This window comes from Dermacentor albipictus, chromosome 10 (genome assembly GCF_038994185.2).
Source record: "Dermacentor albipictus isolate Rhodes 1998 colony chromosome 10, USDA_Dalb.pri_finalv2, whole genome shotgun sequence".
In the NCBI taxonomy this organism is placed as follows: Eukaryota; Metazoa; Arthropoda; class Arachnida; order Ixodida; family Ixodidae; genus Dermacentor; species Dermacentor albipictus.
In genome coordinates this window covers 89,714,280-89,741,913 of record NC_091830.1, presented here as the reverse complement: position 1 = coordinate 89,741,913, position 27,634 = coordinate 89,714,280, and the positions used below count along the sequence as shown (strand labels likewise).

Sequence of the window (27,634 nt, the reverse complement as noted above, 5' to 3'; positions counted from 1 at the left end):
ACAAGCACCACAGGCGACGCCTAAGGGCTTGAGGAAGGCTCAACAATGCTAGCATCTGGTTCACTTTATCTTGAATAACCTTATGCTCTGGAGCAGAAACTCGATATTGCCGGCGACGAATTGGATTGGCATCACGATGATTTATGCGACGCCTAACAATTGAAGTCTGGCCGAATTCGAGATATTTGAGGTGGAAGATGTGGTGGTGGAAAACCAAAAGGCGGCAAAGAACTGCTGCTTGTTCAGGCAATAGGTCCATAGCAATCATGGAAGCAAATGGTGCGTCAAGGTAAATAGCATACTGTGTACATAGTGAAGAATCTGAGCAAACATCTACTGAAAACGTCGTGACAAGGTCACTTCCTCTAGCATGCAGCGTTGCAACCGATATGCCTTGGGGTACAAATTCCTTTGTAAGCCCAAAAATGACGATAGGGAGGCATGTCAGGTTATAGGCGACGGTGACGATGGAGCGGGACACAGCGATATTGCGCATAAAAATTACACCAGGAACAGGTATGGCGACGTAATGACCATGGGCCATAGGAATAAAATGATAGTGAATCGACGAAAGTCAAAGCGTTAGACGGCAGGTGGACGAAGGGGGTCGTACTAAAGTTTGGCATTACGGTACGAATATACGCGAGTACAGGAAGTTCGAGACAAAGGGTACCTGCAGAACAGTCGATCAAAGCTGAATGCACCGTAAGAAATTGGAGTCCAAGGATTAGGTCATGGGGACAATTGGTCAGCACTGAAAAAAAGAACAGGAACGTGGCGGCCGGCGATACCTATACGGGAAGTACATATTCCAGTGAGGGCAACAGTGCTGCCATCGGCTACGCGTACGGTTCGTGTAGTAGCAGGCGTGAGAACCTTCCTCAGTCGACGACGGAGGTTACAACTCATTACGGACAACTGGGCTCCAGCATCTATTAACGCCGTCAAAGTGGCACCATCGACGTCGACATCAAGTTCTCCTCACGATCTCCTCACTTTAAGCTAAGCAGGCCGCAGGCGGTCACACTCATATTCCTGCAAACGAACTCCTGCCCAACTCCGGCGTCCCTTAACCGCATATATCCCGAGATTTATCCGATTTGTTCTTGCGTGGCCTGTGGTGAGGTTGCTACTTTGCCTCATATGCTCTGGGAGTGCGGGTCGCTGGGCCCGAAGTTCACCAAGGAAGAGTGGGACGCGTTAATTAGATGATGATGATGATACGGTGGCCATGCACAAATGGCTCAGAGCCGAGCGGGAAAAGCTTAATGCCCTCATTAGGAAATTCGTCAAGAGAGCCCTCGGGTTGCCTATCAGAACGCATTCCGAGGACCTCCTTCGGCTCGGCATACACAACGCCATGGAGGAGATAGCCGAGGCTCAGGAACGGGCCCAGCTAACTCGGCAATCCACCACGAAGGTCGGCAGGCGTATCCTGCAGGAGATTGGACTCGCACCCACCAAGAACTTGGCTGAAAACACCCAAATCCCCAGAGAAATAGCGGAGAATATCGTGATCGCCCCTTTGCCCCGCAACGTTCATCCCGTTCACAACGCACGTCATCGCAAGGCAAAAGCATTGAATATACTGAAGCAAATAAACAAGGACAAGATCGAAGCAAGCTTCGTGGACGCAGGTGCATACCGATACGTCAAGGCTTTTGCGGTTTCAGTCGTGGACATGCGGGGCAAAGTCATCAACTGTGCTTCCGTCCGGACGACGAACCCCGAGGTGGCCGAGCAAGAGGCCATTGCACTCGCCATGCAGGATGGTTGAGGAGAAAGGGTGTATAGCCATTCGAAAGTGGCCGTCAGTGCGTTCGAGAAAGGCCGGGCACCCGGCAGGCAATTCGAATTCTGATAGGCGCGAAACACGGCGACACCTCCATACACTCCATCCTTTGGTTTCCCGCCCACGCCGGGGCGATTGAGGGGGTTACTCTGAACCTCAACGAGTCTGCCCACGAGGCTGCACGTGGCTTTACCGACAGCGCTGCCCTCGGATCGGGCGACTCTCTCCCCGGACACAGAGATGGTCCTCTAACGCACAAAGAACTTACTAAATTCTTTTACTTATAGAGAAGGGTTTTCCCGTCGCCTGACTCCAAGCTAAGCAGGCCGCAGGCGGTCACACTCATATTCCTGCAAACGAACTCCTGGCCAACTCCTGCGTCCCTTAACCGCGTATATCTCGAGATTTATCCGATTTGTTCTTGCGTGGCTTCTGGTGAGGTTGCTACTTTGCCTCATATGCTCTGGGAGTGCGGGTCGCTGGGCCCGATGTTCACCAAGGAAGAGTGGGACGCGCTCCTGCGAAGTCCCGCCTTTGAGGACCGAATCCTGGCCGTCCAGCGCACCCGCGATCCGGCCACCAGGATAGATCTGTCAGTCCTGTCGTGGGATTAGACGGGTGCGCGTTTTATCCCGTTTTGCTGGACCAAACAAACGTTCATTCACTCACTCAAACTTTTAAGGATTGTTGAAAGTGTTCGCGAAAACACCCTGTATATATATATATATATATATATATATATATATAGTCTAATTATAAAAAGCCTACAAACGCTGACACCAAGGACAACATAGGGTAAATTACGTGTGCTTAATAAATGAAAATAAAGAAACGATAAGTTGATAAACAGTGTTTGTTGGCCTCTTATGATAAGACTAATAAAAAGCGGTCCCCCCGGTTAACCCCTGTTCTTGTCGTTTATATATATATATATATATATATATATATATATATATATATATATATATATGGTGTTTGTTTAATGTTCATCACGCAAGACCCGACGTAATATATGCAGGAAAGAGACGACGAACCCTTTGAAAGACCATAATTCAGAGCACAATCATTATTGTACTCTGACGAAGGCTGGGCCACCAGCCGGGAACGTTAGGTAAATACGTCTTCCAAAAGGTCCGTCATCGTAATATATATATATATATATATATATATATATATATATATATATATATATATATATATATATATATATACATATACAGGGTGTTTCTAGCTAGCAGTCGGATGCACGAGCATTAAGCATAACATAACCGCATAAGTAGAAATAAAGAGCCCTTTCATGAGCGCTAAAATAAAGACCGATAGGCGACCCTAACTTTGACTTACGTGTGTTAGTGGGACTTCCACCTCGGCATTATTTTTTAGGTTAAGCGAGCGAACATCTATCCCCTGGCACGATATGCGCGCGACGAACGAAGGAGCCAAGGTTTGTGAGTGGTGGCGCTTGCTAACACTCTCAAGGTTAGTTCTACACTCTAAAATAAAATTACGCCCTTTGGGTCGTATCTTGCCACACAACGCTAATCGTCATCTGTCTTGTCCGCGTTTCCTTTCTATAACGCTGCTAGCCCGGCACTTCCCAGTAACTAACGGCATGCGCGTTGTCAGCATGGCGTAGCATTCCCGATAGGAATGTAGCGGGCGCGGCGTTTTCAAAAAAGGAAACGCAAGCAAGGCAAATGACGATTATCGTTGTGCGGCAGTTATACACCCCACAGGGCGTACCTTTGTCTAAGGGTGTAGTAGTAACATATAAATAACGAAGAAAGTGGATGGGGAAACGGCGCCGCGGTAGCTCAATTGGTAGGAGCATCGCACGTGAGATGCGAAGACATGGGATCGTTCCCCACCTGCGGCAAATTGTTTCTTCATCTGTTTTCATCGGGATTAATTGATCATTTCTTTAATTCAATTGGTAAGTACAAGTAATTTCCCCGGCGTTTTCCTTGGTGTCCTTGTTTGTTGGCTCCTCACGTTATGATTAATAAAAATAGCAAAACGTGAACAAGGTGAATGCAGGAGCCAACGTTTCGACAAGTGGGCTTGTCTTCTTCAAGGCACACCTTGAAGACACCTTCGTGTGTGTGAGTCATTAGAGACGTCATTACTTCCAGTTTCTACTTCCCGGTTTCCGGGAGATTCGCCAAAGTCTTGGTCATGTAGCTGGTTTCTAAAGTGTACGATTCTGTGCTTTGGAGTGCGGTAATCATTTATCATTGCGAAAATAACGGCTAAAGCATCGCGCACTCTCGGATATTTAAAACGTAACCTTCGCAGCGCTCGTTCCCTCACAAGATAGCCTACCAAACATTAGTGCAACTGCAGGTCGAATTCGCAGCTTCTATATGGTCACCTCATCAGTCATATCTAATCCATCTTCTCGAGTCGATCGAAAACCGTGCTGCACATTTGATTGCCAGAGATTATCGCCCATTTTGTAATGTAATGTAATTATGGGATTTTACGTGCCAAAACCACTTTCTGATTATGAGGCACGCCGTAGTGGGGGACTCCGGAAATTTCGACCACCTGGGGTTCTTTAACGTGCACCTAAACCTAAGCACACGGGTGTTTTCGCATTTCGCCCCCATCAAAATGCGGCCGCCGTGGCCGGGATTCGATCCCGCGGCCTCGTTCTCAGCACTAGCCCATTTTCGAGCGTAACTAACATCAAGCTGTCGTTGTCGCTTCTATCTTTGGAGTCGCGCAGGAATATAGCATTACTTTGTTTTTTGCACAAAATTATGCATAATGTACGCCCATCTACTTTACCACTCGTTCGTCCCTCCCGCACATCTAGACGCCTGCATAATCATCTCAGTTTCCAACGCACCTTCGGTCACACCAATGCATTCAACTACTCAGCTCTGCCACGTGCGATTGCACTGTGGAATGGTCTTCCTGATAACCTCGCTGACAATAATGACCCATTAACCTGCAGACAAAAAATCACTGCATATTTGTCTAGTACTTAGCTAAAAACAAGTATCCGTTCAGTTTTGTTACTTCTAACTTCACTGTTATTTCTTTATGTAAGCATTTGTTCTAAGGTTGTTTGCTTTACTGTATACTGAAAAGCTAACACCTGTTCGTTTACCTTCCTTGCTTTTTATCTTTGTTTACTTCCGCGTTCTTTGTTTATTATTTGATTCTCGTTTTGTTAATATTTATGTAACAAAAACTATGTTTTCGCTCCGCAATTGTTATTTGTACCGCCCCCCTCACGCGATACTCCTTCTGGAGCCTGTGAGGTATATGAAATATGAAATAATAATATGAAATAATTTGAAATTCTGTAACTAGACTTATGCTGTGATATCATCTATAACGAAACCCATGAATTTGGTTATGTACTAATTTTTTTCTCATTTTTTTGCATTTCGTTCCAGGTCGTCTCAGGAGGTGAACCGGAAGTGCTCCGCACAAAACTGTTACTCGATGCTTGTGCCACTAATACAATAGTATCGAGAATTGTAATAGTGCAATCGAAAATCGGTAACAGGGTAATGGTTCGAAGAACGCTTTTCTGCTTATTTTATTTTTCCTTACGCAGAAGCTATGTTAGTTATCTCATCTGTTCATCTGTTCATGTGTTTTTCTATTTTCTTTGCTAAGGTATACTACCAGCCAGCTCTTTGCACGTGTCACCTCAGCTTGACAAAAAGTGTCTTGGACCATGCAATGCATATTGTTCAGATGTGCTCAAAGGCACGACTTAGGCCCTTTAATTAGCAGGCCCGAGTCCGGCCCGGAACCGCGGCCACATGCCCAGGCACACCGAAAAACGCTTCGTACGGCCCAGCCCGGGCTTTTGGCTAGGCCCGGGCCCGTGAGGTGCTCTAACCTATACTTCCCGTGATTTTGGTCACCTAGCGATTGCGTTTATAATTTCATTTATTTCGAGTTTCCTTCTTGCCCTTCCAGCAATTTGTTTTATTGGATAATATATACACGGACGCTCTGCACGGTCGTTTAATGGTGCGAAGAGAAGGCAAAATGCGTTTGGCTGCAACAACGATGAAGTGAAGTGGACGCACCGTCAACACTTCACTCAATCAGCTCGGTCGAAGAGACGAAACAGCTAAAGCACTACTGGCCAAGCGTTGTGCTCACGCGCATAATGCGCACACTAGAGTTCCTACGGAGCATGATGTCTACATGCACTCGTGCGAGCAGTAATAGTGAAGCTATACGTTATCCATTATTTCACTGCACACTGACTAACATCTCGTGCACCACCGAGCTGCGACGCCTCCAAAGCCCCCTGATCGCTGGTAGCTGCCAGCGCGGCCTTGCTTCTGCCCTGCTCCAGCCTTGCCTGCTGCATCGTGCCAACACGTCGCATTTGCGTATCGCTGGGCCACCGCCTGCAAAATTTAAACGGATCGCCAATCCCCGCTGTCGCTCTAAACTCTCAACACAGAGCTGTCACAATGTTTATTGCATTAGCTCAAATTACAAAAAAAAGTAGAGGTGCCTAAAGTGCCAGAAGCCGGTCACGTGACGGACGTGTATATATCCGTTTGAATTCTACAGGCTGTCGCCCAACGATAAGATACAGATAAAGAGCAACTCACCGTGCTCTGTTCCTGACCACCGTTAGTAGCGCGTCACTCCTCGAAGCGGTAGGGTGTGTGTCCAGTGAGTTCTTGAACAACAAACAACAATTTGCAATGTGGTGAGCGCGGTTTAAATCATGTATCTGGGACCTCAGAGAAATTAGACGTAATGCTAAGGCATTTATCTCGCATATACCGCAAGATCACTGCAGTGGCGCCGGAAAGGCGAAACATGGATTACGAGAGCAAACTATTAGATAGCTATACGAAGTCAGGATAGTAATTTTATCGGCCGTGCAAGCTCCTAACATTCGCTCGCAAACTACAATACTAACCATGGTGTCTCGAGCGCACAGGCGAACCTGAACGCATCTGACTTTGTAACCGCAGACACTCGCGGTCACACCACAGCCGTAAGGAAGCATAGCGGCCACATCGACTGAATTGACCGTCGTGCTGCCTATCGCTCAGACGCGAACTAAGCGGCGAGAACACAGCACACACGAAAGCAGCAGCCATCGGCGAAGCTAAACTCTGTCCCCCCTCGCAGACCGCTTCCGAGATAGTTCACGCACGGCTGCTGTATGCAGCCGCCCCAAGAGTAGAACGCCCCCCGTACACCTACCCGGCGATTTGCACGCGATGAAAGACGGCGCGCATTCACCCCGCCTTCCTCCCAAGCCCGCGTGAGATCGAGCCACCGTCTTCCGCTCACCTTCGCACACTTTCACTCGCACACACAGCATACGGCGCGCGGCCAAAAATGTTATCGCACACGGGCTATATACGAAACGTCACGCCGATGCCGCAAATGCGCCTGGTGTGTCGATGTAGTTGCTATCGCAATAAAAGCAAAAGTCATCGCGCTTGGTCGTCGACATTTCGTCAGGTGAGTACTTGTGACGTTATAAAACAATTGTTCGCTAATGGCAGTGCCATTTCGGCTGATTATAGACAGCAGGATCTACAAGATATAATCAACCTATCAATAGTATTTATTGTCTCTGTTTTCTGGCACGCAAGTACGAAGCCACAAGGTTCAAACAGCAGACTGAAGATTTCAGTCGTCCAAGACACTTCTGTGTCCTCGAAAAAAGATTCAATCTATATTATTTGTATTCAGCCGACCTTATTGACTAGCATCATCAAGAAACATGTACTCATGAACAAAGTCCGGATTTTTTAGAAATGTGTCTACCAGCACAACGCACCTACTATATATCTCCGCTGCTTTTATATACACTGTCTTGCAAAAACAATTAAGGGGTGACGTACCACATGTTAAAAACAAATAAGGTTAACACACGGAGATACCGTGCATTATAAACGCTAACGAAGCTTCGGAGCTACATATTAGAGAAATATGGCCTTTCTTAAACCGAAGTAGACTTTTAGATACATACCACTGTTAACCTACAAACGATTAATTTTCCACAATTATTCAGTTCTTGTTTTCTCAGCAAGGATACCGTGAGACAAGTATGCAACCATTTGCAAATTTCATGTTAACTATTGAGATAAACAACTGATCTCACACGTTTGCCATATAGCATACACTTGTGTTCGTAGTTAAAGCAAACAGCCTGTTCACGCAGAAAATCATTTCATTTCACTAGTCTACGTTTTGACGAGCATTCCGTCGGTATCACGTAAGAATTGTTTCGCTAGATTCTATGCATTTACCCATCGCCCACTAAATCAAGAAATAGAAAGTCCTCCTACGTGTAATAAGTTCGGCGTTCGGATTCACTCCAATATCTTCGTCAAGTGTAGAAGGTATACAAACAAAAACACACAGCCACCACAGTGGCGCCCAGAGTCTCCGTCGCGGAAACCCAACGTCACTGACTCTGCCCGGAGCGCAGGACCGAGAACCCTACACTCCTTCTCTCACGCCTCTTCTGTCATTTCTCAGCCTTCAGAGAACAAAGCAGTTCTGTGGTGAAGGGTAGGACTACTAATTTCCGTAAAGGATGCATCCCTTCTGGAAACAACGAAGCAACGAAAATGGTGCTACCGCTCATGTGGATCGTCCAGGAAATGGGGGTTCTCCGTCATACATGATGAAGCTCTTGCTGCCCATTCCCCAGTGCCACTTCTCTTCTGCCATTCCCTAACCCATCTCGCGTCCTTTCCGAAATAAAACGTTCCGTTCATGAATTCATTCATTCTTTTATTGCCACGTGCAAAGACAGCGCCTCGACGAATGTAGACCAGAGACCATGAGCCAGACTTGAGTACCAACCATGCCGGTCCCAGTCATTCTCTAGAAACACATACATGCCATCATATAAGGTGGTAAGCAAACGCCACCTCTTTTTCCCTCGCTCTGGCAGCTTCTCATACACGCGTTCATGTCCGGACAACCAGTTCCACGACCTGCACAGAAAAAGAAAACAAATAAAATCAGGAAAAATGGTGCCGCAATTTCTGGGTACGTCTTTTGCAATATGTGTTTGCCGCTTCTCTGTCCTTCAAGCAGGAACTTGCGTCACTACACACATATCATCATCAGCAGCAGCAGCATGTCTTATGTCCACTGCAGGACGAAGGCCTCTCCCTGCGATCTCCAATTACCACGGTGCTGAGCCAATCGATTCCAAATGGCGCCCCCGAATTTCCTAATTTCATTGCTCCGTCAATTATTCTGCCGTCATCGACCGCATTTCCCTTCTCTTGGTACCCTTCCTGTCACCCTAATGGTCCCACTGTAACCGCCACATTACATGACCTGCCCAGCTTCATTGTTTTCTCTTGATGTCAATCATATTATCATCCATACCTGTTTGCTCTCTGATCCATACCGCTCTCTTTCTGTCTCTTAACATTATGCCTAGCAATCTTCGTTCCATTGCTTTTTGTGCGGTCCTTTACTTGTTCTCAGGCTTCTTTGTCAGTCGCCAAGTCACTGCCCCATATGTCAGCACTGGTAAAATACACTGTTTGTACACCTTCCTTTTCAATGATAATGGTAAGATTTCAGTCAGGAGATGGCAATGTCTGCCGTATGCGATCCAACCCATTTTATTCTGTTAATTTCCTTCTCATGATCAGGGTACCCTGTGATTAATTGACCTAGGTAAACATACTAATTCACATACTCTAGAGGCCGGCTGGCGATCCTGAACTCTTGTTCGCTTGCCCGGCTATTCATCATTATCTTTTTCTTCTGTATATTAATCTTCAACCCCCTCTCTTGCACTCTCTCTGTTTAGCTCCTAAATCATTTGTTGTAACTCGTCTGCATTGTTGCTGAACAGAACGTCATCGGTAAACCGAAGGTTATTGAGGTATTCACCGTCGTTCTTTGCTCCTAAGCCTTCCCAGTTTAATAGCTTGAATACTTCTTCCAAGCACGCAGTGAATAGCATTGAAGAGATTGTGTCTGCTTGTCTGACCCCTTTCTTTATGGGTATTTTCCCATTTTTCTTGTGTAGAATTAAGGTGGCTGTGGAATCTCCGTAGATATTTTCCAGGGTATTTACGTAAGCAGTTTGTACTCCTTGATTACGTAACGCCTCTATGACTGCGGGTATCTCTACTGAATCAAATGTCTTTTCGTAATCTATGAAAGCAATATAGAGAGGCTTATTGTACTCTGCGAATTTCTCGGTAACCTGAATAATGGCATGGATGTGGTCGCATGTATAGAGTGTCCCTTCCTGAAGCCAGCTTGTTCTCTAGTTTGGCTAAATTTCTATGTTGACCTTATTCATTTGGAGATTATTTTGGTAAACATGTTATATAATACTAGGAGTAAGCTAATGGGTCTATCATTTTCCAGTTCTTTAACGTTTCCCTTTTTGTAGATTAGTATAATGTTTGCATTCTTCCAGTTTTCTGCTCCCTTGCGGTCGATAGACACTTCGTATATAGAGGTGCCAGTTTTTCAAGCCTTATGTCTTCTCCATCTTTAATTAAGTCGAATGTTATTCCATCTTCTCCTGCCGCTCTTCCTCGTTTCATGTCTTGCAAGCCCGTTCCGACCTCATCGATAGTTATAGGAGGAGTTTCAGTATCCTGTTCATTACTGTTTCTAATTGAGGTATCCTGACTTCTCTGGGTAGTTGCTCCGAAAAAAAACTCATCAAGAAAATTGTCCTAATCAACTTCTCTTATTCATAACGTGAGGACATCTGTTAACATAGAAAATTCTAGGGCGTCACAACGTATGGCATGCCTATCTTTTATGAATGCCAAATATCGCGCGCAATTTAAGACGTTCATCATCGAAACTGAAGGTGAAACCCCGGAAATATCAAGACAGCGTGTCCCCGCTGCACGTCAGCCGGCAACGCCCCGTAAAGAAGTGCTGGGCGAAGTTCGAATGACAGCATGCCGTGACAAATACTGATCCGCGACAAAACAGCGCTTCCTAGCCAGGCAAAGCTTTCCGTGTCAGTAGCCGTGGCGACTGCTCGAGTCGTTCAGTTTGAAACTTCATCGGGCTTGTTGCGATGAGCTGTTTCGGTCTGGTGTGATTGCGGCGCCGGGTTTTCTGCGCTCAGGTGCGCCCGCGGTTTAGATACTACCTGGATTCACCACTGAAATGTGGTTATAAATACCTCGAATTAGGCGCGACTTTCGGGATATCCTTAAAATGAGGGTGGAATGAAATGTGACTGCCTTCAATTTCGCCATTTAAACAACTTCCACTAAGGCACTAATAAAAAACTTTTATTTTTTGCTAATAATTCTTCCGAAGCTACGTTATTAGCGGCAAAGTGTGTCCACCTTGCCTTAAGAACTCCTCTGATAAAAAAAAATACGTTCGCTGCGCTTATAGTATCCTTATAAAGCTTTTGTACTAATTGTTTAAACAGCTCCATACTTCTGCATAGAGTGTTTCAGCTAAGTCGTGCCACACATTAAAATTCCACGTGGGAGTCACAAGAATGCAGCCAACCTAGTATCGTAAGCTGAAGCTCTTGCTTGGACTACATGGTGCATTCTTGAACACAACCGGGAAGTGCGAAAAGAAAAACAAGGACGAAGATAGATGCGGACAGAAGACAGGCACCCGTCCTCTGTTCGTACTTAGCTTCACCTTTGTCTATTCGCACGGCCCCGTTAATGTGTTCAACGCAATGTCGCCTGCCGTCCTAACGTGCAACTCAAACATTTCTGTGCTATGAGCTTAGGTAACCTTCAACCGTAATTAACCATCCTTTAAAATATCGGATTACGCGCATCATGTTGAATGCAGAAGTTATAAAGCTATTTAGAAATATTCAAATAGTCTGTTTGCTTGACCATAGATGCAGTAGTCCTAATTTTTTTTTCGGGACTGCACAAGAAGCACGGGCCAATTGAAAAACTGCCGCGTGACTAAGCGCTTACGCGCAGAGAGACGTCAGTGTGTTCAAACATGCCACGAAGGAAAACGTGTGCCCTAACTTCTAGCAAGCATTGGTCTCCCAGATTACAACACGCATTTCGCACTTAGAAGTCTGCAAAGGAACTCTGTGTGCCTACTATAAAAGGATGGTGCCCGACCGGACGACTGCACTTATAACAAGCAGCAGGCTTATACTTGGCTCTACTCTGCATACTCACGGACTCGAAGATGTGCCTCCTGGCTTTCCTCCACGGTTCCGAAGCTCAGGGCCACACCGACTGCGGGGATTTCATTCAAAGATTATAAGTCGAGGGATGTCACTCACGCAAAACACGTGAAAGTTAGACGAGGGCGTTTGACTATTATGTACGGCGTGCGCCGTACAAAATAATGGCATTGCATTGTCTTCAGCGAAAAAAGAAAGAACAATAAAAATGAAACACGGGCTAGCACCATAATAAGACCTTGTACGGTCATGGCGCATGCTTGGACCATGCGCAATACAAAACAAACATCTACTACTGCTTCACACGCTCGCGCAGTTCACAGCCAGTCGCTCGACCACTCGAAAATTGTGATTCGCCCCGCACGGTATGCTGGTATAAGTGAACAAGACCATATTTTCGGCGGAGGCACTCTGCTAGTTGAGGAGGGTATTTCAGATCACAAATTAATTTTCTACTCATGGATTAAAGGCACTGATAGGCAAAAAAAAAATGCTTCTGTGAAAAAGTTATCAAGGATTTCGCTCGGGCGGATGATGTGGCCATAATAGACTATTTGGATACTCATCTATGCGGTCCTATAAGTAATATAGAGGCAGCATGGAAGCGCATTCGTAATGTTATTCACCATTGTATTGAAAACTTTGTGCCACTAAAAGCGCTCCGTCAGCGTAGATCAAATCCATGGATCACCAGAGAAATAATTCAGAGTAAAAGAAAATTAAAACGATGGAGGAAGAAACGTAAAATAGAATCCGAGCAGTTCAGACACCTTAAAGATGATTTGTTATGGAAAGTTAGGCAAGCTAGGAATATTTTTTTCAACAACAGCCTTGCGGAGTTCATTAAAAACGATCCTTCTAAGTTCTGGCGCTACTTAGGGAACACAAAAGTCGAAGTGTCCAAATTGAATGTCGATGGTGTCATTCAGACAGATCCTTTCAGCATAGCGGAGACCTTTAACGAGTACTTTCAAAGTGTATTTTCTGAGTATGAAGAATATAAGCCACGAACCATTGCATCGGACCTCCCGCAGGGCATTCGGGTAACGCGTGAAGGGGTTTTGGCATTGATTTTAAATGTTGATACGCGTAAAGCTGCTGGGCCGGACGGTGTCCCGAACCTATTTTTGAGGTGATATGCCGAACGAATTTCTTGGTACCTAACAGAGCTCTTTAACTTTTCACTAGAAATGGGCGAAATACCTGATGATTGGCGTCTGGCCCGAGTCGTTCCTATACACAAAAAGGGTAGCCGTCTTCTGCCTTCTAACTACCGCCCTGTCTTAATGACCAGTCAATGCTGTAAGATGTTAAAGCATGTGATTGCTAAGCACATACAAGGCTTCCTCTCCGAAAATAAAGTTTTATCGGTTCATCAACACGAGTTCAGACAGGGTATGTCAACAGTTACACAGCTGGTATCGACATTGCATAATTTGTTTAGTGTTCTTGACATGACTGGCCAAGTAGATGTATTGTTTATGGACTGTTGCAAGGCATTTGAGAAGGTACCGCATAATAAATTATTGTTTAAGTTGGAGAGCATTGTACTTCCACTCTTTGTTGTTAGGTGGATTTTCGCGTACCTTGATCATAGGCAACAGTTTGTAGAAGTGCAGGATTTTTCTTCCAGTGTGCTGCCAGTTACCTCGGGCGTTCCACAGGGGAGTGTGTTAGGGCCATTGTTGTTCTTAATATATATAAATGATTTAACGAAGGTAATACCAAAGGATGTCTCAATCACATTATTTGCTGATGATTGTGTGGTTTTTAAAACAATTTCGAATCCAAATGACCACGCCTCTTTACAAGCAGCTGTTCTGGCAATTCACGACTGGTGTGAGAACTGGGGCATGGAACTGAATAGGGAAAAAACTGTTCTTCTACGTGTAACAAGGAAAAAATGTCCGAGTACCTTCACTTACCACATTAACGGCAGTATTATAAAGGTGGTTGATAAATATAAGTACTTGGGGGTAACTCTTACCAGTAATCTTTCATGGGGTGTGCACATTTCAGACATCTGTGCGTCAGCTTTTCAAAAGCTATGTTTTCTTAAGAGGAAACTTAGAAATGCTCCTGTAAGTGTTCGGCTTCTAGCCTACAACGCGTGTGTTAGGTCGAAGTTAGAGTACGCGTCTGCGCTGTGGGACCCACATGTTAAGAAGAATATAATTAAACGTGAGGGTATTCAAAGAAAGGCTGTACGGTTTATATTCGGAAAATATAGAAGGACGGATTCACGATCGTCTCTGATGAAACGTAATAACATTAAAACTTTGGAGATACGTAGAAAAATAAACAGACTTTTGTTACTTCACCATATCATGACAGGAAAAATCGCCCTGTCTGAATCAAGTTATGTTCAACCTGCTGCTACTAGGAAAACAAGGCACACCGCAGAACATTCACTGAGACCTATTTTTGCGAAAACTAATTTCTACAAATACAGTTTTTTCCCTAGAACATTTAAAGAGTGGAATGTGTTGCCGCCAAGTGTTACCAAGACCGATGACTTTTCTGCAGAACTAGAAAGTTTCTTTTGTGAGCAATAGATGTTTGCAATTGTAGAAATGTAGGTATTTGCTGCTGGTTTAGTTCTGTTCTGTCTATTTTTTTTTTTTTTGAAAACTGCTTCGTTGTGTTAGCGCTGTTGCTTATGCCCCATTCGCTGTTTGGAATGTATTGCTGTTATTCACTGTTTGTCATTCCGAAAATGCCCCTCCTGCTAGGGCCAAAGAATTGGCCTGCAGTATGGTTAAATAAATAAATAAATATTATTCATGTACGGAAACGTCGTCCAAGAAACTAGGTAGTCGTGCAATGTACTTACAGATAATATTTTAAACACTCCTCAAAATAAACAGCTCAGCTTATTGGATCCGTAGCAGAACGGTACCAATGTGTTTCGTAGGTACACATTGTTGCCAAACTACAACTGAGAACTATAGTGAGAATGCTGGAGTTAAGTCATATTAGCGAAAGGAACTTTTGAGCAATGGACAAGTGGTCCCCGAGGCTGATTGTAGGCTCGCACGCGCACATCGCACTTGATGCTCCGTTCGCCTCAACGCCGCAAGTACTCCGGTCAAGCCGACCCAAACCATTTCGGAGCGTCGCAAAAATACCGTTTCCCAGGTAGAAGACGTCGCGTAATAGTATATATAGGACGCGAGCGCGAAATCCACCGAAAACTGCCGCCGGGCGTGCACCTTGCGCGCAACACGAAGCGTTCGCCCAAGCCACCGTGTGTTCTACCCACAGATGGCGCTACTGACTTGGCAATATGGCGGCGCCTGTTAAAAAAGGCCTATAGCTGCAGTCCCATAAGGGAAAACGCGAGTTCACGTGTTGCGCAGACACACTTTTAGCAATAAATATATTAATATGTTTGCCGCATTTAAGGGTAGAAAGGCGCTGAATCGCTGGTGAAAAGAACACAGGCGGAAACACAGACGCATACAGAAAAGACAATGCGTGTCTGTAAGTAAGACGTGAACAAGGTGAATGCAGGAGCCAACGTCTCGACAAGTGTACTTGTCTTCTTCAAGGCCTTGAAGAAGGCAAGTCCACTGGTCGAAACGCTGGCTCCTGCATTCACCTTGTTCACGTTTTGCTCATCGTCTTGAATTTCCATCTGCCGCATTCCCCGTCTATTCTATGCGTGTCTGCGTTATTTTCGTATATATTTTCCAATAAAGTGCACTTCCGGTTGATGCGTTGCATAACTGCCAATTAATTTTTCACCCGCCGAGAAAAGCTAGCGCTTTTCTGCGTTTAGTCAGCACGTTGTGCACTATCGGGAAGACGAACCACAATGCGCTTAATGGCGGCGCAATCACGTGTTGAAAGATTGCAGCACCCATACAGCGGCGCTGGAAACGGTCTATACTGTTTCGCTGTCTCAGATCAATCACTGTTTTTATAGACTGACACATATCTACGAAGGATTTCTGATGACGACGATGTATAGCACTAACGCATGGGGCAGTCGTGGACTCATTCATATATTGCAGTTCGCAATCATTGAGTTGCGAGATCATCAGAAAGAGCCACTACGGTTTGCGTTCTTTTTTTTTCTTTGTCTCCGATAAGCTACCTTGCGCGCCTCACTTACCGGCCAAGAGCACAACGACACATGTAAGGGAGAGAAACCTCATATTTGGACGAAGGCTGACCTCGGTACCTGCAAAGATAAGATAATCTAGGTTACATGCATGATACACCAAGCACACCTTCAAACATTTTGACGCTAAATAGGGTGGCAGCTTTTGTGCCGTGTAGCACTGCCTCGATGTATGTGTTCTCTCCAGCTCGATTCACACGGCCCCGAGCGTCAGACGCGGAGCGAAACCCATGGCCAATAATCGGGACCTGCAATTGATTGCCTACATTACTGAGGAGGCCCTTCGGCACGCATATATATAGCACCAGGATAAACCGAATACGGCGTTTGAGTTCGCAGTTTGCGAAGAAACACGTCCAAGTGGATGCATCCGAGGACTCCTGTACGAGAATCGGCTTATATTGGTACGCTCCGCAACCTTCTACGAAAGTATCAGGAGAAAACATACTTCCTGTCCTTCTATAAATTAACCACCGTATAGTAGAACGTTCTTCCACTTGACTCCAGAAAAATCGAAAGCTGCGGCGCCTGTCTACAGAAGAGGTCACAGCACTTACGTGACTGTACAGCAGCCTTGAGAAGTGCAGCATATCCTTCAGTCAACAGGCGGCGCTGTGCTAAACTCGCTGAATTCAAGCATTTACATGCATTTGAACGTGCATGAGTTTAAAGCGAAGCGAATCGGAGCATTAGGCGGTATCTGTATCTGTATCTGTCGTATCTGGATCAGAGATCCAGACACGACAAAGTCGATTTGCTATGCATCCCGGCACACACTGGATTGAGCACCCTCAACGAAGCGGCTCACCGCGTTGCTCGAGGCCTCACTCACCGTGCATCATCGGAGGAAGAGCCCCCGCGGGGTATTTCAAACGTCTGGGCGTGGGAGGATCGTATGACCAGGTTCCACTACATCACGACACACTACCAGTTACAAAGACGCGTACACCCATTCCCTCACGCTAGATTAGACAGGACGCAAGCAGTACACTTCAGACAATCACAAATAGATTCCTACAGAAACACTAGACTCATGCACCCCATGTATCCAGACATGTACACTACAAACAGACCCACATCGTGTGGAGAGGTTGCCACACCTAATAACATGTTATGGGAATGTCAGCACCTAACAAACATGTCGGGCAGTGCCGACCCCTGCGTCTCTTCCACCACTCGCCTACGCTTGTGCTGGAAGACCGCACTGCTCTGCTCAGCTCGAACCTTACAGCACAAGGGTGCTATGCAGGATGCGTCGAGTTTGGCGAAACTCGGGATCTTCACGAGCTCTGGCGACACCCCAAGATGAAAGCACGAATGGTACCGAGACACAGTTTATCTTTCGACAAGCCTCCAGTTTCATTGGTTTATCTAGATTCACTCTGGCTGGCTATCATTCCTTGGGCGTTGCCTTCTGGGCGGTCGACAAACTGGGGCTCACGTGATCATACCGTCGGTGCATGGTCGTGCCTTCTTTCACTTGTTTGTCGTTCCACCGAGTGCATTACATGCAGAAGCAAGTTGTAAAACAAATGCATTTAGTACAATATTATTAGTTACTTTAACGTGGTTTAGAAGCATTTTGAAGCTTACGAGATGTGCACTGAATGAGTCTTAGACTAATTTGTAATTTAGTACGCTTCGCATTAAACCACGAGGGAGCGCTGTAGTGGCGTCATCACATCCATTCACCGGGCAAGCATGGCGGCTAAGCATCAGAGAGGCCCAGTGTAAACAAACCCGTACAACGAGCTTGCAGTGCGCGACGTAGTGATCAGGCTCGACGAAGGCCACTATTTCTTGGATAGTTCTGTTCCTCCGTGGGCAATCTTCCCGTGCACCCGGTAAGACTGCCAATAGCTTCGGCGATTTTACAGATCGCAACGCGCACCTACTGTTCACGGCGAAGTGCTGAAGAAACAACTTGTCCGGTGCTGCTTCTGCGAGTGCGCTGAGTTCCTCCACTCTGCGTGACTGCGAGCGTCACGAACATTACATAGTGTGGGCAAAAGGTAGACATCCTATATAGCTACGATGCGACGAGGTGGTACCGACGATGGATCTCGCTACCAACACAGTGAAGGAGACTTCGACAAACTGCAGATAAGTATATTTCTACTGTTTCATATTTAGCATAATAAGAGTGCACGGATTAAGTCACTTTCGTAGTAACGAACTGAATGTCCAGCAGTTTAAAGAAGGCAGTGAGAACCAATGAGTGTTCGTGCTTTTACGTGCAAGTGGGCCCGCGAAACAATGGAATAGATGAAGGTAACCTTCACTAACTTGGTGAGGCAACAGAAATTCATGAGTGACATTAAGCTAGAAAATTTATGGAAAAGTATCTTTATCCAAGTGAAATATCAATAGCAAGTACTGATATAAAGGAGGAAACTTATACAAAAATTTCATGGGTTGAACAGCACATGGAAGGCATTACCGAATCGTGATCGCTACGTTACCGCTATCCTTGAAAAAAGTCTAGAATCATTGCATTCCACCGGTTATGCAATATGGGACATAAACCTGGAGGTTAACAAAGAAACTTGAGATGTCAAGGACTGTGTAGAAAGCGAAGTAACAAAAATTGTTGCAGATAGCATTAAGGCAGAAAGACAGTGGCGTAGTAAACCGTGGCAACTGATATGCTAGTTGAGATTAAAAAAGAAAGGAATCGGCACGCAGGCCATGCACGTATTCGATCACTTGTTGCCAATTCATATCAGGTGATTACATAAGCATTACAGAATGAATGTCAAGGAGAGAGAACTACAGCCAAGGATGGTAGAAAATTGCGTAATGGGACAAGAATATGATGTTTGTAGGCATAGGATGCAATCAGCTCGTATAAGACGGGATTGTAGGGTGAGGCATTTGTTTTGCAGCGAACAAAAATAGGTTTGTAGTGCTGACAGTAGAGACTCGTGAAGGTGCAGGGCTACCTCAGCTGCTGGCACACTAATCAACATGACAATTGGCTCTGAAAAAGAAAACCCCAGTTTTGAAAAATAAAGCAATGTTGTCCCAACGCATTGTTTTACTAAGCATACTACACTAGAGGCTTCCACATTAAAGGGCACTTAGTACTAATAGTGCAACGAGCATTTTTCTTTGTAAATAATGGTTTGTATGTGGCTGATTCATTCCAATACACTTTTTTGCAGCAAAACATTCTGCTGCTGGAGCCACTCAACCGCCTGGTGGCAGTAGGCGAGCGCCAGGCACGTGCTCTTGAGAGTGTGGCAAAGGTCCAGAGGGCTGCTCCGCAACAGTAGTATCGGTGCCCTCACTGCTGTCCTGTCGAGCCCACAGAAGGCACCTTATAAAGGAGCTTTCCGTTTAATATTTTGTTTATTATTCAAGAACATGAATAAAATTATTGCAGTAAACATTGTGCTGTGCATATTAGGAGACTTATAACATGCACTTTGTGTCCCTTCAGAATAGGCAAAAACGTAAGACAACCTGTGCCACTCTTGGACCATGTAAATAAAAAATATACTAATGCAGCATACACGTCATCATGCTGTTTGTTCTTTCTATGTGCAAGAATACTGTGCGTGTTCATTACCACAAGATGAACGGTGTGTGTAATTCACAATGAAGAAAGGAAACAGCAGGAGCTTAATAATGCTATCACCTATAGACTGTGCATATGACTGCAACACTCCCCGATTCAAATGTGCCATTACATGCATGTTCGATACCACATATTCTTTAACATTGTCTTATAATTGCATGTACCATATTTCACACATCTTAAGCCCTTGCATAGCACACTTCTGATGTATCCATTTCATAGGCCAAATAATTGTACACTTTGTCCTTTTGTGTTGTATGAAAAGCAGCATCCTTTACAGTCGGATAAAACTTCAGAAGACAGGAGAGGCCCCACCCAGATGACCAAAGCGCAGCAGCCGATTGCCTACACGTCTAAAGAAATAGTCCCTCTCCAATGAGCAATAATATTAGTCTGTCTGGCGGCACGATATCAGTCTCGAGTGCGTGCCCATTGGTGCAGGCTTGTGTTCACCTGCCTTAAAGTGCAGATTCCACAGCCTCCTAAAGTTGTATCCGACTATGGAAACACGTAATGCCTTGCACCAGTTGCATAGACTTCTGCAATTTGATAGCACACAATGATCAGGAGCAGAAATCTATAAAGGCATCCAAGCAAAGCTGGCTGACCACACTTCCATTATGAGGGGCTGAAAAAGGTCTCGCCAAATATTCCCATGACGTCCTTGAAAAAGAGGTGGTGTTTGGCACTTCTTTAGAATCAAAAACAGATTACACTGAATGCTGTGTAGCACGTCAAAACAAACTGAGCTTGGTAATTTGCACAGCATGTAATGGGAGGTCGAGCTTCACATAGGAAACAAACTGCTCTGTCCAGTACAATTTTGAGGCCGGTATGGCACCTATTATGGCACCGGTATGGCACCTATTATGTCAACAGTGTCTATATACAAATTACACTTTTCACAGGCCATTGATTTCACCATTATTTTTGTGTGATGGTTCTTTCAATCAGCGCTTGTATTACATGAGCAGTTGGATTTGAAAGCAAAGCTTTGTTTGCAAACCTTCCGACTTCCATAAGTGTGTGGCAAGGCACTGGCATGTTGTCGAATAGCTCACACTTCCTCGGTCCTGCACCAAAGAAGCCCAATGCTTTATTTTAAGTTGGATCGCACAACAATTCAACAGCACACAAAGAAGTGTAACACACACAGCAAAGCATTCTGCTGTGTGTATTTCTCTTTGTGTCCCGTCGAATTGTTGTGCAATTAAACTTCAAGCTTCTATACCAATACACCGTCTTCAACCTCACCAATGCTCTAGTTATTAGCCCACAATGGTGCACATCTTTGAAATTTCCCAACACAAATTAGTTCTCCGAAAAATCACAAATGTTAAATTTTGCAGCACAGCTGTATGTATGAACGTGCCATATTCTTTACCACTAAACTCACAGGAATCAAAGAGGCAAGCATTAACCAGCCTTGCTGCTGCCGTTACCATTATCATCATGACACCAATGGAAAGACAGTGCCACGTTTCAGTAAAGGGAGTGCTGGAGGGAAAGAAGTGACAGCGAGGGCTTACAATAAAAATAACAGTCACGGGACATGTTCAATGCCAATATATGCTGCATGTCGCTCAGCCTACTTTGGCAATGCGGCAAGTGTTTACTCGTTTGGGCATATCACGTTTTGTGTAATCATTGCTCTAAACCTGTACAAATGGTCTATTTGCTCTGCAAGTTTTATTTTTATCATGGTAGGTTAAAGACCCACTTTTCATTGGCATCTGCACCACATTTCTTCCGATATGTAATAATGCCTTGGTGGTTCATGACATCTTCACGTACAGAGAGTTCTGCACAGTATCGGATGTGCATTGTTCTAATGCTTAAGAATTAGAGCCCCATTATGAGACGAAAATATACAATTTATCCATCCAGAATAACGCCGCCCCCCCCCCAAAAAAAAAGAAGATGCACTGAACCTCTGGCACATGCATCGACAGTGAACAGAGCAAACAATCTGAAGTATTTTCTTCATGCAAGCACACACTAAGATTCTCAATGCATTTTCATTTCGCCACAAATGCATAGGCACAACCGGCTTGGCGCAACATCCACATCTCGCGCTGCAACAAATTGTGCAATGCCTCGCTGTTTCATAGTGCGGCCGATAGATTACGCATGACCAAAATTCAGCATTGTGCATACTTAGTAACTTCACCAATGAAGAACCCCAAGTTGTTTATGAGATTAGGATTCATAGGTTACTTCACACAATTAGTGATATCCATTTATCTATTTATACTTAACCCCTTTCCCAAGAAAGTGAGCCATTTGGAAGGCACCCTGACAGATAAGTAGAACAATCGACAAAAAGTGATCAACCAGAGAAAAAGTCTGTTAATCACAGTAACGCTGACATTGAAGGCGCCTTAATTCCTACGTACGTTCCGTCGACACACCCGACTACGTTCGTAATGTTCCCACGAAGTGGGAAGCATTCTTTTATATATGCCCGCTCCGCCGCAGTATTCTGGAAAGCTAGCCACCGCTTACGCACTGCCGCATCGATAAGCGCGTCATACACATCTCTGACACAGTGGCTAACAGTAGTTTGATGGCGTCCGATGTAACGCTCGGCGCCGACGCTTCCCTGAAAACTCCCAGTCCCGTAGAAACGGAGGTCACAGATGACTTGCTCTACGACGGTGAGCGAATGAAGCCCGCCACGCTGTCTCCGCAGACGAGAGTCTTCGCCTAGCTCGTCACACAGCCAGCACACTGATGTCTTCGACAGGCGAAAATGACGCTGAAACTCCCCGTCGGTCATGCAGGTGAACGGGTCCGGACGGTCATACTGACGCTTGCTGCCGCTGGATGCAATGAAACAGGCTGCTGCTGCCGCCGCCATGTTCCCGAGTTGAACTCGGAGGGGGTTTCGCGATGTACGAGTTTAGCACGAGTTCGCCTGTCAATCAAAACCAGAGGTCACGCCCCGCGCGAGGCATGTAACTATTGCGCGCGCACCCACTACAGTTGGGCCACGCCCAACTTATCTTCCGGCAACAGCGACGCGGTGTCGAGCTGAGAGGCATCAACAATCTTGACCGCCGACATAAATCACGCACAACGCACTGTCATCGGTGATGTACTGAGCACCACTATCGAAAACAAAGCGTTGACTGTCGCTGGCATACATCCTCTCGGGCTGAGATGGCCGCACAACACGGTTTCACTGCCTGCATTGCGGCGCGTAGCGCACAGTAAATAATTATCGGCACGTCACTGTAGGTGCTTGCAAGGCGTCGAGGGGGAAGACGATGCTGAGGAGTGCTTATTGCAGCAGTCGTTTCAGATGGCTGCTCTGTCATCGGTGATGAAACGGAGCCACAACGTCGTGAACACGATCAGCGTCCGAGAATCGCTCGCTCTTCTAGGCCCAGTGCAATGGCATTTCTTCATCACAAGCACTGCGCACTCAACAGTTCCAACACCTCTCTCCGTTCAAAATCTGATTTCATAAATGCACACAAGAGCCCTCACCTGCCAAAATGCGAGTGCTGCGGTGTCGTTACGATATCCATCTGCGATCGCTGCTGGCTCCAGCAGAGGTAATCCGCAAGCACCTTCGACTGCACAACACACTCATATACTGCGTACATGCGCTCAGAGGCGCCTTCACTGGGCAAGCGATGACAAGCGATGAATTCTGTCGCTGGGGAAGCACGCACGTTTCGCAATGTATCGCAGAGGCTTCGCACACAAAGATAAACTGGTACATTTTCACTGAACTGCGTCACTACGCACTCTAAAATAACATACCGCCATTTTACAGCGACAGCTGTTGTGTCGTTTTTAGTCGGTAAAGCGGGGGCCTTAAAGCCTAGTGAAGCGCCTGCGATGAACAACCGTACCGCGGCGCTGCGTTTTTATTCCCCTAATAGAGAAAGAGTGGCCATGACCCTCCATGGATCATGACCGACTTTATTGAGAATAGCACTGCAGCGCCCCTAGGCGACTTATCACCGTATGAACGCCCTCGTGCGTGCGACCCGCTTCAATGTACCGCTTCTAAGCTTTCGCCTCCCTGTCGCCACTCACTGCAAGAAGTGCAAAATTTAATAATTTGCTCAATCTCCGTTTGTCATCACAAATTTCTAGCATTGAAAACGAAAAACAGATACCTAAAGAAATAAAAATATGCGTTATTTTATTTGTCGTATTTTAACGTATTCGTTTGAGTGAAAGTGTAGGTGCAAGAATGCGCCGCATGTACCCCGTTCGCATTCGATTGAGGATAGATAGATAGCGCCCGAAAGATGAGGCACGCCCTTGACGCGCCCGGGAAAGGCGTGGCAAACGGCTCACGGCAAGTGTGCTGACAGACAGCGGGGCAGTCACGGTATCGCTAAGTTGCGATAATCCGTTGATAACAATACGCGGCGCTGGCGCGTTTCGTTGTGCAGCCTTCTGCGCTTGAAACGTGGAAGCAGCGTGCCGCGCAGGGTGCGCTCATGTTGTCATACGCGACTTCTTGTCTACATATTTTTTTGCCTGCACCTTCGGCCCGTTCCGCGCTATCTCCGTTCACTGACTGCCGTCGAGCAAACTCGGGCAAAACTCGGGTGAACGAGAAACTCGACGCATCCTGCATAGCACCCCAACTCTGGGCCGCCCAGTGAGCCGAGGAAGCCGCTTCGAGACAAGGTCTCGGAACCGCGTCCGCGGCGTCTGCCCAGACCCACTAAAAGGACACCGGACTCAAATCGTATTGATTTGAAAATAAAGTTTACGGTCTCTCTCTCTCGCAAGAAACTCACACATCACAGCAACGAACTATGTTCGGTTACATATATTTCTTTTGTACAAATATATTGAAGGCGATTGCTTTATTCGGTCTAACATTTGCTTGTTTTCATTTAGGAGCTTTGGAATTGTATACCTCAAGCTTTCCACCCCATAATTAGTTCTAATCATAGCTAGCTTGTAGTTAATTCACACGATAGTTCCGGTCTGTGGTCGCTTGAAGATAGATAAACTCAAAATTTGCCCAGTTTCCTTTAATTTGCGCGAACATATAAAGTGATAGCTTCTCTGTATAAATAATATTTGGTGGAACTAATCTATACCTCATTTTATATGGAGATGCGGTATCATTGAAGCGGACGCGTTCCAGAGCACGAAGAGCTCTCTTTTGTAAAACCTCTAGTTTATTTAAATTTGTCGTTGTTGTAGAGCCACATATCAGTAAGCAGTATTGTAGATGGGACTGAGTTAGTGAATGATGTATAACCGGTTTTACTCTGTTTGGAATTAAAGAATATATTTTCCATCGTGCGCCAATTGTTCAAGATAGCTTTCTTTGCAGGTGGGATGTGTGGTCATTCCGCCATGAATATTCCTGAAAAAATACACCTAGGAACATTACACTGCTCGTCTTTTCAAGCACCGCGTCTTCAAAACACAGGTTGAAACTATATTTTATATGCGAGTTTCGCGCTCTGAAGATGACATATTTCGGTTTACTTATATTTAACTGTAATTCATTTGCATCTAACCATAATGATAGTTCTCTTAGCCATATATTAGCTTTTAATTCGGACTGTTCCGAATCTTTATTATGAAAAAATACATTAGTATCATCGGCGAAAAGTACTATTTCCTCAGTATGGGGTATGTCGCAGATGTCATTAACAAATAAAAGAAATAAAAGGGGACCTCCTATCGAGCCTTGTGGTGCTCCTGTTGTGATTATGTGGTGATCTGAGGAAACTGTTTAATATTAAGGCATTTGACCGTGTTCCACACCATAGGTTGGTACTTAAACTTTCACAGTTTAACATTCACCCTACTATAATTGCATGGATCACCGATTTTCTCTCATCTAGAATTCAGTTTACATCAGTTAACAATTCCAACTCATGTTATGCTGATGTTACGTCTGGAGTTCCACAAGGCAGCGTACTTGGTCCTTTACTCTTTCTAATTTATATTAATGATTTACCCAGTTGCGTTTCATCTAAAATCAGACTATTAAATATTTCCAAAACTAAACTCATGTCTTTCACCAATAGGCCACGAATTCTAACCACCTACTCCCTTGATAACAACCCTGTGGAACTCCCAACTACTTACAAGTACCTTGGCATCAATCTTCAATCAAACTTATCATGGAATAATCATATTAACCTTACCCTTGCCTCTTCAAATCGTACTCTCAGACTTATTAAACATAACTTAAAAGAAGCCCCAATGCATGTTAAAAAACATAATCACATACACAACATTAATCCGTCCTAAACTAGAATACGCGTCTGCCATCTGGGATCCCGAACAAACGTATATCATAAGTAACATCGAAGCCTTGCAGAACCGTGCTGCGCGATTTATATTTTCAGATTATTCACGTTACACCAGCGTCACCGCGTTAAAGAATAAAGCTGACTTGGACAACTTAGCACTTCGCCGTAAAATTTCTCGCCTAACACTTTTCCATAAGCTTTATCACCATCCATCACTTCACGATGATTTCTTTCAGTCACCAACAGTTATTTTTCCACGCCGTGACCATCCATACAAAGTCAAACGCATTAACTGCCAGTCATCCCATTACGCATCTTCGTTCTTACCACGCACAATAACTGAATGGAACGCCTTACCATCAGTCATTGCCACGGAACCAGACTTGACTAAGTTTCAACATTTAATTCGCTCACGACTTGTCGACTAATCGTATTATTATTCTTTTTTGGGACTTTTACAGTGTTTTTCGATATTTGTTGGTGTTTTTTAGTGCAGTTGCCTTATGTTCTCCTAATATGTACTAATGTTTTTTCTGTAATAATTGTGACCTAATTATCTTGTATATTAACTATGTTTCACTGTATTATTACTTCTGTTAACCTCTCTTGTATTTAGTATGTACAAACTACAACCAGTGCTTGTGATTTGACCCCCCCCCCATGTAATACCCTCGTAAAGAGGGCCTTTAGGGGTATTTTGAATAAATAAATAAATAAATAAATAAATAAATATCACGTACTGTTTCCGATTTTCGAGATCACTTTTGATTAAGTCATAAGTCTGGCCACTTAAGCCCAAACAGGGTAGTCTTTAATAATATATAGTGAGTAACTGAGTCAGACGCTTTCTTAATAATAAAGATATCCCAACCGTAAACTGTTTGATTTCAACATTCTCAACTAATTTTACTTTAATGCCTAATAGCGCTAGCTCAGTTGACTTGTTTTTTTTGTTTTTTTTTAATGCGAACTGCTGGGGTACTATGAATTTGTGTTTTCCTAGTTATTCTTCTAAATATAAAGCGTTCAATTACTTTCTAGAATGCATTCAGAATGGAGATATGACGATAGTTTTGCAAGGCATCTTTTTTTTTCACCTAAAAAGAAAACACCTGATATATGTTTCTTCAAGAGCCCCACAAGTAATCGTAAAAAACTGGTGGCACGCAAATATATATATATATATTTCTTTTTCTTTCAACCCATCTAAGCGCGATTAAACCGTTCAGAAAGCCCTGAACCACTTCAACCAGTTAAATCTTCGCTCGGGAGCTGTACTTCAACCACACGGAACATCGCCAACGCGTATCGAAAGCAAGAAAAATTCGATTGGGCACCCGTCTTTGTAAGATCTCGGCTAAAAAAGAACATCGCGATCCATCGACAAGAATGCATGACAATTTTAGAGTACTTAAAAAAAACATAGCTAAGAAAGAGCGACCACGAAGATATGCCCATTTCGGCATTACGACCACAAAGTAACGCTATGTAACGGCATTACGCAAACCAACCTTCAATGGATCACTTGTGGACCAGAGCCTCCAGCTTCCAAGGGCGGTCAAAGACTAGACCGACGCAACATAAATGGAACTTATATACGCGTCGGGCCGGAAAGATTCACGCGCACAAAACTGGTAATTTCGCTGCAGTGTCAATGATACCTCGCGTATACGAAGTATAGGCGGCATGCGCACAGTAATTGCGCCGGCACTGGCTTACACAGGATGCGTGTCGATATCGGCAG

General features: G+C 44.9%; 1 protein-coding gene across 2 annotated transcripts; it reads right to left on the bottom strand.

Moving 5' to 3' along the window:
* Positions 1-8,611: 8,611 nt before the first annotated feature.
* On the bottom strand, positions 8,612-27,447 carry LOC135910211 (defensin-like). Of its 2 annotated transcripts, none has more exons than XR_010566943.1 (4): positions 27,402-27,447; positions 16,051-16,119; positions 11,926-11,985; positions 8,612-8,748 (listed from the first exon to the last, which is right to left on the bottom strand). XR_010566943.1 is itself a non-coding variant. In XM_065442264.1 (4 exons), the coding sequence occupies exons 1-4, from the start codon at positions 16,899-16,901 to the stop codon at positions 8,636-8,638; spliced, it is 252 nt and encodes an 83-aa protein (XP_065298336.1). In that variant the 5' UTR covers positions 16,902-16,939; the 3' UTR covers positions 8,612-8,635. The 2 variants fall into 2 exon arrangements, 1 of the variants encoding a protein (XP_065298336.1); XM_065442264.1 differs by lacking the exon at positions 27,402-27,447 and adding an exon at positions 16,892-16,939.
* Between the last annotated feature and the right edge of the window lie 187 nt (positions 27,448-27,634).

Excerpts from the sequence above, each read along its gene's own strand:
- LOC135910211 (XM_065442264.1), bottom strand. Across the intron at positions 11,986-16,050 it reads TGTCGTTGTGCTCTTGGCCG|TCGGTGTGGCCCTGAGCTTC; the intron begins GTAAGTGAGGCG and ends AAATCCCCGCAG. Across the intron at positions 8,749-11,925 it reads GGAGGCACATCTTCGAGTCC|GTCGTGGAACTGGTTGTCCG; the intron begins GTGAGTATGCAG and ends TTTTCTGTGCAG.